Genomic DNA, 13,209 nt, shown 5'->3' on the forward strand with positions numbered 1-13,209 from the left:
GTCATCACGCATGCGCACGTCTGACGTTAGAAGTACTTCCGGCGCAGGCTGCGAGTGAGAAACGTTTCGAGGAGTGATAATCCTCTGCATTTTTTTTAAAATTTAAACAACTACACCAAAAACTCTGAAGCAAAGTGTGCTTGCCTTGCTTGTGTTTTTTTGTCGGAGGGAATTTATTCATTAATTTTAGCTGCACATTTCTTTTTTACTCGGACTGCCGTTGTACAAGGTAACGCTAACATTAGTTAGCTATGTATGCTAACACATACTCACATATGTAAAGGCTTAACTTAATAACTACAGTGTTTAATTTAATCTACATCAGTAATATGTCCTGATGTTGACTAGACATCGTGTGGACAGAGTCTGCAGATATTAAAGTGACTGTCAGTGTTCATAGTCTTGAAGTGTTGCTTTTCCAGAGGTTACTGGGAGATGACTGAACCTTTAATAAGATATGAATGATATATTAAGATAACATGCTTCTTATATCATGTGTTGTGTCTGTGTGAGTTCACTAAAGTTTGGGTAAATTCAGTGATCCAAAGGAAACTGGACTGGTTTAAAACGTTGACTTTGGATGAAGCTTTGAAGTCAGTTATTTTCTACTACTATATTAGTATTTGCAGTTTATATCTTGGTTTGGTCAAAGTCAGCTTGTAATGCTGTATTGCACACACATTGATGTACATTTTCAATACATCTGAGAATATAAAGGAAATCAAATGAATTCATCTTTGTCTCTATTTCTGATTAACTGTAATCAATGTATCTCAGAAAGACTTTAAAGACTGATGTCTTCTTATTGCAAAGGCCTCAGTTAAGACATTGTACAGCAGGATATGAAATGTTCAACTTCACTACAAAACATTTGATGCGACTGTTTTTAATGCTGCCATGTAATGACTTGCAGACAATTAACTTTTCACATTCTGCTTGCAGATGAGTGGTGCACCAGATGCCCACAAAGAGTTTCTGGAGCAGCTGCGTATGCAGGAACTCTACAGCCAGAGAAATGTGGATGGCTCTGACCCCTACACCTACACTGACCCAGAGGACGGGACTGTGTATGACTGGGACCATGAAAAGAAAGCCTGGTTCCCTAAAGTATACACAATTCTTTTCCTTTTACTTTATCACAGCTCATAGTGTGGTCAAAGTTTACTGACCCCCTGAGCTTTGGACATGTGCTCTTGTTTTGTTTACTGCTACATTTGCCTGTTGCACACACATGATGCAGAATTATCATGTATGTAGCCAAGCTACTCTAACTGGAGAAGTTTGTCATTTAAGCATCATTGTACATTTTTAAGTTCAGAGTCTTCCTCATTCGTTTTATACAGCGTAGACTGAATGCTTCTGTTAAACTGATTTCTAATGTGTGAACTGCAATCCATCATGACTGTTTCCTTAAAGGTTCATGAATCTTTCAGTCACGTTGAGATAAAATACTCTCTTATTGTTCCTGTGGGGAGTCTGTCCAACTGCAGTTCCACACATTGAGAAAATGAGAGGAAGAATAGTGAACAGCTCATCAGGCATGATCAGTTCACGTGGGACCTTTTCATTGCCGTTTCAATTCGCCACGTTTAAGCTTCTGTAGCGTCTACAATGTGAGTGTCACACAGGCATGATGGTGAGACCAAGTCGTCAAGGCGTTAGAGGTGATAAAGGGGAAAACGGGACCGCTGTAATGCAGCAGAAGCAGACTGGGCAGAACCTGCGCTGTGTGTGCATGTACATTTCTGAGTGGGTTAATGTGGAGGTCCCTTGTTTGTTGTCACGTTGTACTTCAGCAACACTGTTAAATAATGTTAAATGACAGACTGATCACAGATTAAATGGTTGTATGTAAGTACAAAATATGGGGGAGCTTCTTGAGGGCGCTCGTGCAGAATCGCACAAATCACAGGCTATATACTGAGATGACTCGTACAGGCACATGCACTATAAACACAACAATGATTTGATGTAAATGTGCTGTTCTTATGATAGCCGGTTTCAGTGTTAATGTTAAGTAGGTTTGTTTTGTGTCTCTAGATAACCGAGGACTTCATTGCAGCCTATCAGGCCAATTATGGCTTCACTAAGGAAGGAGATCCAGACGCAAACAACAGTGCAGTGAGCAGCGCTGACCCTGCAGCTCCAGACAAAGACGGCAAGCCTTCAGAAAAGAAACCAGTAGATGCCACCCAGAACCTGAAGCCAGACTCGAGTGAGACCCCAGCCAAAGATCCCAAGCAGAAAGGGGAGAAGAGGAAGGCAGAGCCAGGTAAAGCAGTATTAACAGTATACATTGCAGTGTCAAAAAGTGCATAAACTATAACAGAAATAAACAAAAGGGTAACTAGGATGAGCTGCAGTCTCAAGTGTATTTGATTGTTTCTTTAAGTCTAGAGTTTTCATGTTTAAATTTGTGATGTGCACTTTTGGTTAATTAATTTTTCTCTGTTTTGTCCAGGGTGGTTTGATATTGACACCAATAAAAACACAAACGTCTACGTCTCAGGTTGGTCGTACAAACCTTTTTTTTCTATAATGAAGCAGACAGATGTACAATAAGTAGCTGACTATCTTATCTCACTCCTTCTCTGTCATTTGACTTCTTCTGCTCTGATTCCCTCAGGTCTTCCTCCCGACATCAGCTCCGACGAGTTCGCTGAGTTGATGTCCAAGTGCGGCATCGTGATGCGGGATCCCATCACTGAAGAGTACAAGGTGAAACTCTACAAGGACAAAGAGGGCAATCTCAAAGGAGATGGTCTGTGCTGCTATCTCAAGGTGAGTCTGTCCTTCTGCTCGACTAATATGTCATTTCCTTTGTATTTATCAGTGGGTTGCATGATGTTAAATGTACCAGCAGTCCACTGGTAGACAAACATTGATGGATGCAGCAATATGTGCACATTCCTTATATAGTATGAACAGAATCACAGTCGGTTTAAACTGTCTTCCTACATGATTTTTATCTTGTTCAGCACATTCTACAACGTGCAGGTTCTGTGCAACTAGTCATGGAGTCTTTCAATCAGAGCAGCACTCCACAAGCTTAATCTACTGAACAGTGTGATGTTATTTTTAAATGCACCACTATGATCTCATGGTGGAGAGAAGATGGTAAAAAGTGGAGCCGCCAGCCTCCACAGCTTTGCCGTTTCCCCGCGCAGCTATCAATACACAATGAAAGGAGTAGAATGATCCTTTGCTTCATGTTACATGCACTGTGTCATGCACTCACGGTAATCGGTTGTCATGGTTATTTTATGCTGGTGTGTTGGTCGCACCAGTATATAGGTTGCAGCCAACTTTCTAGATGTAACAACAGGTATTGAAAGTGCGTCTTATACACCTCTTTAGGGTGCTTTTTTTGTCAGAACTTACCCCTAATGGCAGTCAGAAACTTCTTCACTATATCCTGTTTTCACTCTATTTGTGGAGTTGCCGTTTGTTTTTGTTTTTTTCTTATGTTTTTGATTTTAAATAACAGATCAGGTAAGGCTAAGTCTCCATGTTTGTGCTCTGGTTCTCTGCAGAAGGAGTCAGTGGAGTTGGCGATGCGTCTGATTGATGACTCAGAGGTCAGAGGTTACAAACTCCACGTGGAAGAGGCTCGGTTTGAGCTGAAGGGCCAGTTTGACGCCAGCAAGAAGAAGAAGAAGAGCAAAGATTATAGGAAGAAGATGCAGCAGCAACAGAAGTAAACTTCCTTTTCTCTTCTCCTAATCCTTGCTTGGGGGATAAATACTGTCTAAAAATGGATTCAAAGAGGGGGGGGGGAATATTGCATTACTTCTAACACATTTGTTTGTGTGTGTAGACAGCTGGACTGGAGGCCAGAGAAGAAAGGAGAACTGAGGAAGAGGCATGAGAAAGTTGTCATCATCAGGAACATGTTCCATCCCAGTGACTTTGAGGTGCAGAGAGACACCCAAGTAGACACACAAGCTCACCTACAAACACAGCCCATTATTGTGTTAACCTCTACGGTGTGTGCTGTGCTTTGTAGGAAGATCCACTGGAGTTGAATGAATATCGAGAGGATCTGCGATCAGAATGTGAGAAGTTTGGGGAGGTCAAGAAAGTCATCCTCTTTGATGTGAGTATAATGTCCTGAGTGGAGTTTGAAAGACAACGAGGAGCGTTTTGTATCGTGAACCGAATTGTGAGCGTGTTTGTGTTTGTTCTGCAGAGACACCCCGACGGTGTGGCATCAGTCGCGTTTAAGGAGCCAGAGCAAGCCGACGCATGCATTCTGTCGTTCAATGGTCGCTGGTTTGGAGGAAGGCAGCTGTCAGCTCAGCTTTGGGATGGAACGACTGACTATCAGGTAAAGAACATGCAAAATACTAATGTTAAAAAAAAACCTCTTTCAACAGTACATGTGTAAAAACAGGATTTTCTTCAATGTGCAACCAGCAATACAACATTCTTACTATTAACTTTGTTACCACATTGATAGTCTCTCTTAGCCCAAACACATTCTGGTCCTGGCTCTCTGTTTTGTTAGATATAAGGCCAAGAAAGGAATTGCAACATTGTTATCATTGTGATATGAGCATTTTCTCTGCGTGTATCACACGCCTACGCCTCCTGGTTTTTAAGCGTTTGCGTGTGTTTGTAAGGTACTTAGCAAGCAAGATGATTAAAATATGCTTCAAGTTGCGTGATGGAAATATCACACAAACTGTGTTTTTGAAGTGTCAACCATACCATATTCATTTCATAAATGAAAACATTTGGAATATCATTTTATTTTTGCAGGTGGAAGAGACGTCACGTGAGCGAGAGGAGCGGCTGAAGGGTTGGTCTTCTTTTCTTGAGGGAGCCAGTAAAGACCAGAAGGACAACAGCGCCAAGCCGGCAGAGGACAACAACAGTGTTAAGCCAGCAGAGGGCAACAACAGCGCCAAGCCAGCAGAGGGCAATAACAGCGCCAAGCCAGCAGAGGGCAATAACAGCGCCAAGCCAGCAGAGGGCAATAACAGCGCCAAGCCAGCAGAGGGCAGCACCAGCACAGAAGCCACAGAGTTATCCAACATCACAGAGCCTGAACAGCCCCCAGAAACAGGGAAGCAGCACCTGCAAGAACAGGGGGCGGACTCCACAGACAGCAGCCTGGCAGGAAGTGACGATGAAGAAGCGTAGACACTAAAATGCACATATTCGTTCTCCATGGAAACCAACCAGGGCGGTCCTGCTTAAAGGTGAACTGTGGCAAAACTCTGTTGGGCAGGTGGAGGAATATGGACAGTGTGAGCTGGTTTTCCATGTAGAAAATAAAATACTGGTTTTGTTTACCCTATTGTTTTGGTTGACATTGTAATAAGACCGGCACTTGACAAGCTGGTAACTCAGTTTTCCACTAAATAGCAGTTTTATTTGTGTTATCATCTTGCAATATTACAAACCACTAAAGTAACATCGGTTATTCATCTGTCATATTTTAAATACAATTTACTTGTTTTTTTTAACACTTGCAGTGATTTCTGAAAAGCAAATGTAGAACACAAACTGCAGCTATTTATACATAGACTGCTAAAAAATAAATAAAGGAACACATAAGCATCTCTGTATAAAGATGTATAAACACCAAGTCAGTTAAACCTCAGGGATATTAATCTGTCTATCCAGACGGCACAAGTGATCAATCTGACCTGCTTTGCTGACGTGCAATGTGTTCTGCCCGTCTTCTTGTCACGATTGGTAACATGAGGCAGCCCTATCCATCAGGTTACACAGGTAGTCCAGCTCCTCCAGGATGGCAAGTCAAAAATCATGTACAGTAAGTATAGTAATATCACTATAAAAAGGATAAAATAATCCAACATGAACAGGCCCTTCGTTGCATATTTTGAACTTTCCTATTCTTAAAAAGAAGCCTGAAGGCACTTAAACATGAATTTGAAGCTTCATCCAAATGACCATGACCTTGTTTGACAGGCACGTAATCGTGCTTTATTTGCTATCATGGCAGCCAGGAGGGTTGTACTTGGATCTTTGTACTCAACATACTGAAACCTTTATTTAACCAGGAAGAAAAACTGATAAAAGAAATCTCTTTTTCCACTGTCCTGGACAAAATGAGCACCAACACAGGTAACAGAGTTTCAGACAGACAATGAGCAGCCAATGAGCAACAAACATACATCCTTGGGCAACTGAAAGACACAAAAACCAGATCTGAGCAGCAAATGTTTGTCAGGGTCATCCGCAAACAAATCAGGAAGAACATCTACAACCAGATGCCTTTGCCTCCAAGTCATTTAACTTCCTCTTAAAAGCATCCAACGAGAGAAGTTTGTTAAGTTTCAGTTTACCTGTAATGTGTTCGAAGTAAAGGGAACAGCAAATTTAAACGCCTTTTTTCCCAGCTCCATTCTGACTTTTGGAACAGACCATAAGAAGAGGTCCTGGGATTGAAGATTATAAGTCCGGTACTTATAATAATTAACTTCAGGTAAGACAACTGCCCAGATAATGCTATGTGAAATTATAAAACCTTTCATTTCAGTTGTCAGTAACAAATAGTTTAACACATTTTGCCAATCAGTCTAAAGTTCCTACGTGCTATACTCTTTTCTGTTTTGCTATGATGGCTTATTTAATGACCAAAAGTAGCCTGGTCTAACCAAAGTGTAACTAAAAATTAGCTATTGTAAACAGTTCACTTCCATAATATTTTGTGTATGTTTACATTTTGTAACAACGCGTTGCAATGATTGGCTACAGAGCCTGAAAGTACTTTATGCTGTTCAAAATGGTCAGTTATTGAAAAATGAAGGGGTTGGAAAATATGTGAGAGGGTACTCAGGATTTAGGAGGTCCTCAGATAGTCTGACCCGTCTGACCGCATGAGCCTGTCTTTGGCCAAAACTTAGGGAAAGTATGGAGCAGCACGAAAGAGGCAGCAGAGGTCACGTAAGAAGAGTCTGACACTCAGCACGAGCCGATAAACAAGAACAAAATAAAATAAAATAAAATTGTGCCATCAGAATGACACCTTGAACGTGCGATAGCAGGAGCAGCTCAAGGAGGCGAAACTTGGTAAAAGGCATGGAGAGATCACGAGTGTCAGGATGATGGCACGGGTTAAAGACCTGCACAGACAGAGAAGAATAAGGAGTGGACCTCCAAGGAGGAGAAATAGTCTGCCTCGGAGAGGAAATGGGTCACCAAGGAATAGGAAGAAGAGTGAGGCCTGCAAGATGGAGCTACTGAGTCTGCAAAATGTTGATCTCAGGTATGTCACACACATTAAAAATGTATTTGTAATGGGTTTTAACGGTTCTCCCAGCCCCTTACATTATTATTATTTTCATTTTTTTTTAAACATACTTTCATTGTAAAAAAAAAAGGAAAAAAAGTAAACCTATTCGATGACATCTGCTCTAGCTATATTATCTGAATTTTTGCAATCTCATCAGTCTGCAGGATCTCATCACTCGGTTGAAGTAAGATTTACATTATAATCTGTCAAATATACCTCATACAACTGGAAAAAAAGCGTCCTCCAGTGAAAAAAGCATGCTGTTGCATCAAGGTATTTAGGTATTTAAAGTAATTTAAAATGTATAAAAACACATTTTACATTGTGAAGATAATTTTTGCTACTGCCATTACTGTCAGTCTGATGCTTCTATAAAAATGATGAAACGAAATCAGTGCAACAACTTGCGTAGCCTAATTCATCCGATCACTGTAATGCAGACATCACCTGCTTATGAGAAACAAACAAACATCAGAGCAGGTGACTCCTCTCCCCATAATAAAGCCTGGTGATCCCTTTTTACGGATTAAGACATAGCTTTTGTTTTTTGTTTTGTAGGAATTTGAGGTTCAGTTATTTGCCAAATAAATACTTTTTAATGCAGACTATAAGGGGAACGCGAAAAAAAAATTCCTTCCGCTGCCAAAATGCGCAACATCTGCTTTAACAGTTCATCGCCACTAGAGGGCGATGTTGTCCTGCTTTTCCTCTCTAAATTGTTGGGACTACTACTCAGTAGATAATATATTTAAGTCATATTAGGAACACAATATGACTTCTTTTGTGTTCACAGCCAGGAAGATGTAACATATGTATAGTTGTGCTAATTGTCTTCCTATTCTCTTGCTACCACAATCATTTTAGAGCTCCTCGTTCAGGATGACGGGACAATCTCTTCAAGGAGACAAAAGTCACTGCTTTGTCCATGCAAAAATCAAAGCAACCTGACAGTTCCATACATTAGGTATACTTACTATATGATATTTTGAAAGCATTTGTGTTTACAGAATCTTGTTGCCAAAAAACTTGAATAGTTTTGCATTGTATTATTTTTTTTGGACATTTTGATGCAGAGATTGATTTCTTTCTACAGTAACATATATTATTTCTATGTGAATACTATTTTTGTAGGTGAAGTAAAGATGCAGCACTCACTTTTGTATTACTCAATAATATCTTTCAGTATTGTTAGTATTTAGAAATGGTGGAGCTAAAGAACTTAGTCATGCTTATAACTGAATGTGCTGCTTCAGTCTTGCAGTTTTTCCCTGTGAAAGAGATACCTGGTTTATACAATAGCTATAAATACCCGAAAAGCATGTAATAAACGGAAGTGTAAGTAGAAAGTTCGACCAGCCTGGGAGCACAAGGCTGAACACTGTGTTCTCTGTTTTTTCCACAGTTATAAAGTAATGCAACAATATTGTGTGAGTCAACAAGGAGGTGCAGACAGGGACTGGTATGAGATAGAAGTAGGAGAGGAAATGGACAGAACATGTGAAGGCAACAACATTGTGTTTTTGTGCGTGTGTGTGTGTGTGTGTGTGTGTGTGTGTGTGTGTGTGTGTGTGTGTGTGTGTGTGTGTGCGTGTGTGCGTGTGTGTGTGAGTTTGTTCTGTTCCCTTGGGTGCACCCTGGAGATCGCTTGGGAAAAAGACCTCTAGGTCTGCCTGAGGTCTGACTTGTTGCCAAGAAAAGCATGACTAAAATAGAGAGAGAGAGAGAGAGAGAGACTTTAAACCTGAGAATCAAAGACATGGGTACAGAAAAGAGAGTGATGGAAGATGAGAGGGCGTGAGAGGAAGGAGGAGCAAAAAAAAGTTGAGGAAGAGTGTGGACAAAGAGCTGACTATCTAAAGAGGACATGTATGGAAAATAACATTCACATGGTGACACATAAACACTCACACACCCACACACACACACACACACACACACACACACACACACACACACACACACACACACACACAAACAGACCACTGATTGGAGCCATATGCTGACAGACACTGAGAATAATGGGAAACTGTAAATTGTTTGATTTGTTTTTCCTCTTTGTCTGGTTGGAATGGGGAGTGGGCAAGTTGATGGGGGTGGAAGACGTCCGTGACTGCAGATGAAGATGAGCCATGGGAAAGTTGTGAACAGTTTGCCATGCCAGTTTGCACAGACAGGTCTGGTCCATTAACAGAGTGTACAACAAGGGTTTGAGGTTACGCTGGGAAGGGGACTTCCACTGCGAGAATTAGGGGTTCCAAAGAACTTCTGAGCTAAGTACTAACAGTTGTTTTAATACTGAGTCATAACAAACCACAAGTAATTACAAAAATGTTATCTAACTTATTTCTCACTTTCCCACACACATCAGAAATACCCTTTTACTGATACGATGCAATAGAGCTCAAACACATCTGTGTATAATGAGCAAAATCATCAAATGATTTATCTTCAAATTAGCATCGAGTTCCCATCAGGAGGACAAAGCTTCAATCACACAGGCCTAAACAGTGGATGACATTGTGCACAACAAGCTACATTATAATTAAATCGTAATAGAATTGTAGCCATGAAGAGTTGAAATTGTTTGTCAATTGTAAAATTCTTTAGTTTCTGTTAACTCATTAGAATATAGAAAATCATTTGGATCAAGCTTTGTAGAAAACATTATGCAACTTGTTCTGAGAAAATGTAAACAAAAGGCTCTTCAAAGCTCTGCATTCTATAAAAAGCTGTGTCGGGATCGAAGCAGGTAATCAAGAGAGGTAATGCGATACACATTACTCTGTGTCACACAGACTCTATCATAGGTCAGACAGGGTTATCAGTATTGAAACCAAGTCAGTCAAAAACTCAAGATTGAAGGTTAAGCTTTTAAGAAACCATGGGAGAGGTGACTATTTTAGTTTCCTCAAATGGTTTGACTAAGGAGGGTGGACAGATTGAAGAAAAACACCTGAACATGAGCCAAGGAATGTACGTTATTCTTGCTGAGAGACAAAGGAGGGTTTTTTAGTCATATTTTGTTATGACAGCAGATTCAAAGTGGAAAAACAAATGAAAGAGCAGCAAAGTTATACTAGCAGAAAGAAATTGTTAAAACCAAAGAAAAAGGAAAAAAGGGAGGTGAAGGAAGGTACGGCTGAATTGTTGATGTTCTCGTCAGCTGGGAAATTGACATAATGTGGATTTTTTAAGAAAATGGATATCTCGGGTGTGTAGTGCATCACATATTTGACCAATAAGAAATGAAAAGGCAGGTAATCGCTCCATGGTTAAAATGTGAGTGTAGAATGACATTGGATTTAAAAAGGATCAAAGGTATAAGATACTTACCCTTGACCCACTTTGCCTTTGTGAAATCAAGCAATCCCGACTCAACTTTAACATTAACTTCCTTTTCAATATATTCACACAAATACTCAACCTGCAATCATTCTCATGGGGTAAAAAAGGAAATTGGTAAATAATTTATTATTTATTTCATTAACTTCTCTTTTTTGATTTAATGAGTGCTGAGATATGTACGGTAATCGTTTGGCTGAGTTAATTGAGAGGTGGCCATGCTCATAGATGTTTGACAGGAGGTTTAACGCCTCTTTTTCCAACTAACCAAGTCCGTTCATCCCTGTGTGAATTTCTGTGATATCTGATGTGCCTTCAAAACTCAACCCCTCCATAATATTTCAGTGCCTCATGTTTTTAGTTTTTTGTGAATCTTTGTGACAGTTGATTAGCTTAACTAACAGGCTGCTAAAAAGCTAATAGGCTCTTTCCTTGGATTTAGTTGCATATATTGACTGTCAAGTGAGTTTGTGTGATTAAAAAGAAATAGTTTATTTTGTTTTAACACATTGTGAATATAATTAATGTTATTCAGCTAAAATAGGGTTGGACATTTTATACTGGCCATCACCAAATAGCTCTCTGAATTCGGACCCGCTTTGATGATTTTTATTTCATGATAGTCTTTTTTAAATGGTGCAGCTTTTCTTGCCTTCACGGTTGTGATTTTAGCAGCATGATATTGCTGCCAGGAAGGTCACAGACCAATGCATTTGTCCAAAATCCTCACAGGGGACGCTACTTAGCCTGCTAAATCTTTTACTCAGACCAGGCTTGGCGACTGAACACGGTGAGTGTGATCAAACAGAAACAAACACAGAGGGGTCCGCAAAGAGGAAAACCACAGAAACACAGAAGCAGAGACACTAACTAAGGGAGTTTGGGGAAAAGTTATCTGGGGTGCTCTCATATTAGAAAAGATGGTTAAGATTTTAATCAAGACTGGTCTGACTCTTTCATGTTTATTCTCCCAAGGGACAGTTTAAAACCAGTCGTCTATCTCGTATATTTTTTCAGTATGCTTGCAACCATTATTAGGGTAATGTTAAACATCACTACGAGACAAAGCAAACATCTTTTGAGCAATTTTACCAACTCACATCTGATCTGAGGACACCAAAATTAAATAAACTGAGAGCCCAATATGATCGATCCACCTGAATCCTGACACGATCACACACTGACCAACAACATGCCAACAAAAGTTGGTGCTCAAGTCGCTTTGGTTTTAGGTCAGATTAGAAAGTCTTAAGAGGGCAAGCTCAAGGAGTTATCTCTCTAAACAAGAGAAAAAGAGGAGTGAGATTTAAGAGGGAAATTGAGAAAGAAGCAGGTTTGATTGTTTATAATAGAAGTGGTTTTGGAAATTAGTTGATTAAAAAGAAGAAAAGGGGAACTCACAGTGCACCTTAATTTTTGATTTTCCAAAATCATTTCCCCAAATTAAGGCTTTTTGTTTTCAGAAACAAACCCAATTGTATATGAAGCAAGACAATATTCATTTTGATTTTCTATTAGGCATATCTATAATACATGTTGTAATAGCTTTGAATTAAACTTTCTTTATTTGATATCGCTGACAGTTGTTGACCACTTGCATACTTTTAGTCTTTACAACTAGGCTCCTTTAAAATATGTATCACTGAATATCACAAAATGTCCAGGACCTTTCCTTGTGGACATTTTCGAGAACGGGATCCTGATGAATTTTAAACAATTACCCCATCCATATACAGTCAGAATGTCTGTTTAATATGAATTACATCCTCTTTATTAGATCGATAATCTCCACACACATATTCCAAATTAGTGGCGAAAACCTCACAACACTAGCCTCTTCTTTATGGCTCTGGGAAGTTCTAGGTTTCTATCAATCGGTAAAGCAATGCACTTTCTTGAGTACAGATGTCGGTCCCTAGATTGTTTAGAAACCAATGGGTGATATCACTGACACTATATCCTTGCTTTATTCTGTTCATGGTCTTAGCCCCAAAAAATCATGCTTTACCTTTTGAAGCTGCAAAGAGGAGACAAGTCCTTGTGATGTGTTAAGAACCTTGTGTCCCCACAATGTGGTTTACATAAAGCCTGACAACACACATTCTGCATGCACAGATAGTTAAGAGCAAAAATAGTAAAATTACAGTTGTTTATTGATTGTATCCCTAGGCAATTAAACAGCAATGTGAATTTTCGCAATGTCACTTCTCTCAGTGTTTTCAAGCACCGGGCACTGTGCTAGTGATTGTGAAATGTTCCTCTGTTCAAGTGTAGCTTGTCATGTTCAACAATAAACATACTTCAATTAAACCATTTGTTTTTTCCAACCTTCAGAAATTCAAAAATCAGCCTTTAAATCTGAAAGAAATAATAATTTTACATTTATCGTGATAATTATCTATGTTGACTGACGTAAAAATTCTTATCGCAATAACAGTTTTAGTCACATCACCCAGCCCGTATTCATCGGTCTGTATAGCCTCAGGTCTTCACATACGGCCAACAGTAACAACCTATAAAATAGCTCATCTAACATTAAATGGTCCGTATGTTAATTAATATTTTCCACATCAAGTGAGCATTAAGTACAACCAGAAATC

The 13,209-nt window shown here is 39.6% G+C and overlaps 2 protein-coding genes across 3 annotated transcripts in view; both read left to right on the forward strand.

Annotated features, from left to right (window-relative positions):
- The window catches only part of crebrf (creb3 regulatory factor), a 53,953-nt gene extending 42,086 nt beyond the window's left edge, over window positions 1-11,867 (forward strand). Inside the window, exon 11 of the transcript XR_013780129.1 lies at window positions 11,856-11,867. The gene's annotated coding sequence lies outside the window, so the exon portion shown is untranslated. The remainder of the gene's footprint in view (window positions 1-11,855) is intronic.
- Window positions 2-5,297, forward strand: htatsf1 (HIV-1 Tat specific factor 1). Of its 2 annotated transcripts, XM_079355222.1 has the most exons (11): window positions 2-229; window positions 943-1,107; window positions 2,041-2,272; window positions 2,462-2,509; window positions 2,627-2,781; window positions 3,534-3,697; window positions 3,818-3,914; window positions 4,007-4,096; window positions 4,190-4,327; window positions 4,762-4,827; window positions 4,882-5,297. In XM_079355222.1, exons 2-11 carry the CDS (start codon window positions 943-945, stop codon window positions 5,143-5,145), a joined length of 1,419 nt encoding a protein of 472 aa, XP_079211348.1. In that variant the 5' UTR covers window positions 2-229; the 3' UTR covers window positions 5,146-5,297. The 2 variants fall into 2 exon arrangements, with proteins under 2 accessions (XP_079211348.1, XP_079211347.1); XM_079355221.1 differs by having other exon boundaries at window positions 4,762-5,297.
- Window positions 11,868-13,209: the final 1,342 nt, after the last annotated feature.

Source organism: Symphodus melops, assembly GCF_947650265.1.
Source record: "Symphodus melops genome assembly, chromosome: 11".
Taxonomy (NCBI): Eukaryota; Metazoa; Chordata; class Actinopteri; order Labriformes; family Labridae; genus Symphodus; species Symphodus melops.

What these genes read in the sequence shown, in the direction of transcription:
- htatsf1 (XM_079355221.1), top strand. Translation starts at nt 943, where the DNA reads ATGAGTGGTGCACCAGATGCCCACAAAGAGTTTCTGGAGCAGCTGCGT. An exon ending in AGAAAGCCTGGTTCCCTAAA is followed by an intron (nt 1,108 to 2,040) that starts GTATACACAATT and finishes TTGTGTCTCTAG; the next exon opens with ATAACCGAGGACTTCATTGC. An exon ending in GTCTGTGCTGCTATCTCAAG is followed by an intron (nt 2,782 to 3,533) that starts GTGAGTCTGTCC and finishes GGTTCTCTGCAG; the next exon opens with AAGGAGTCAGTGGAGTTGGC.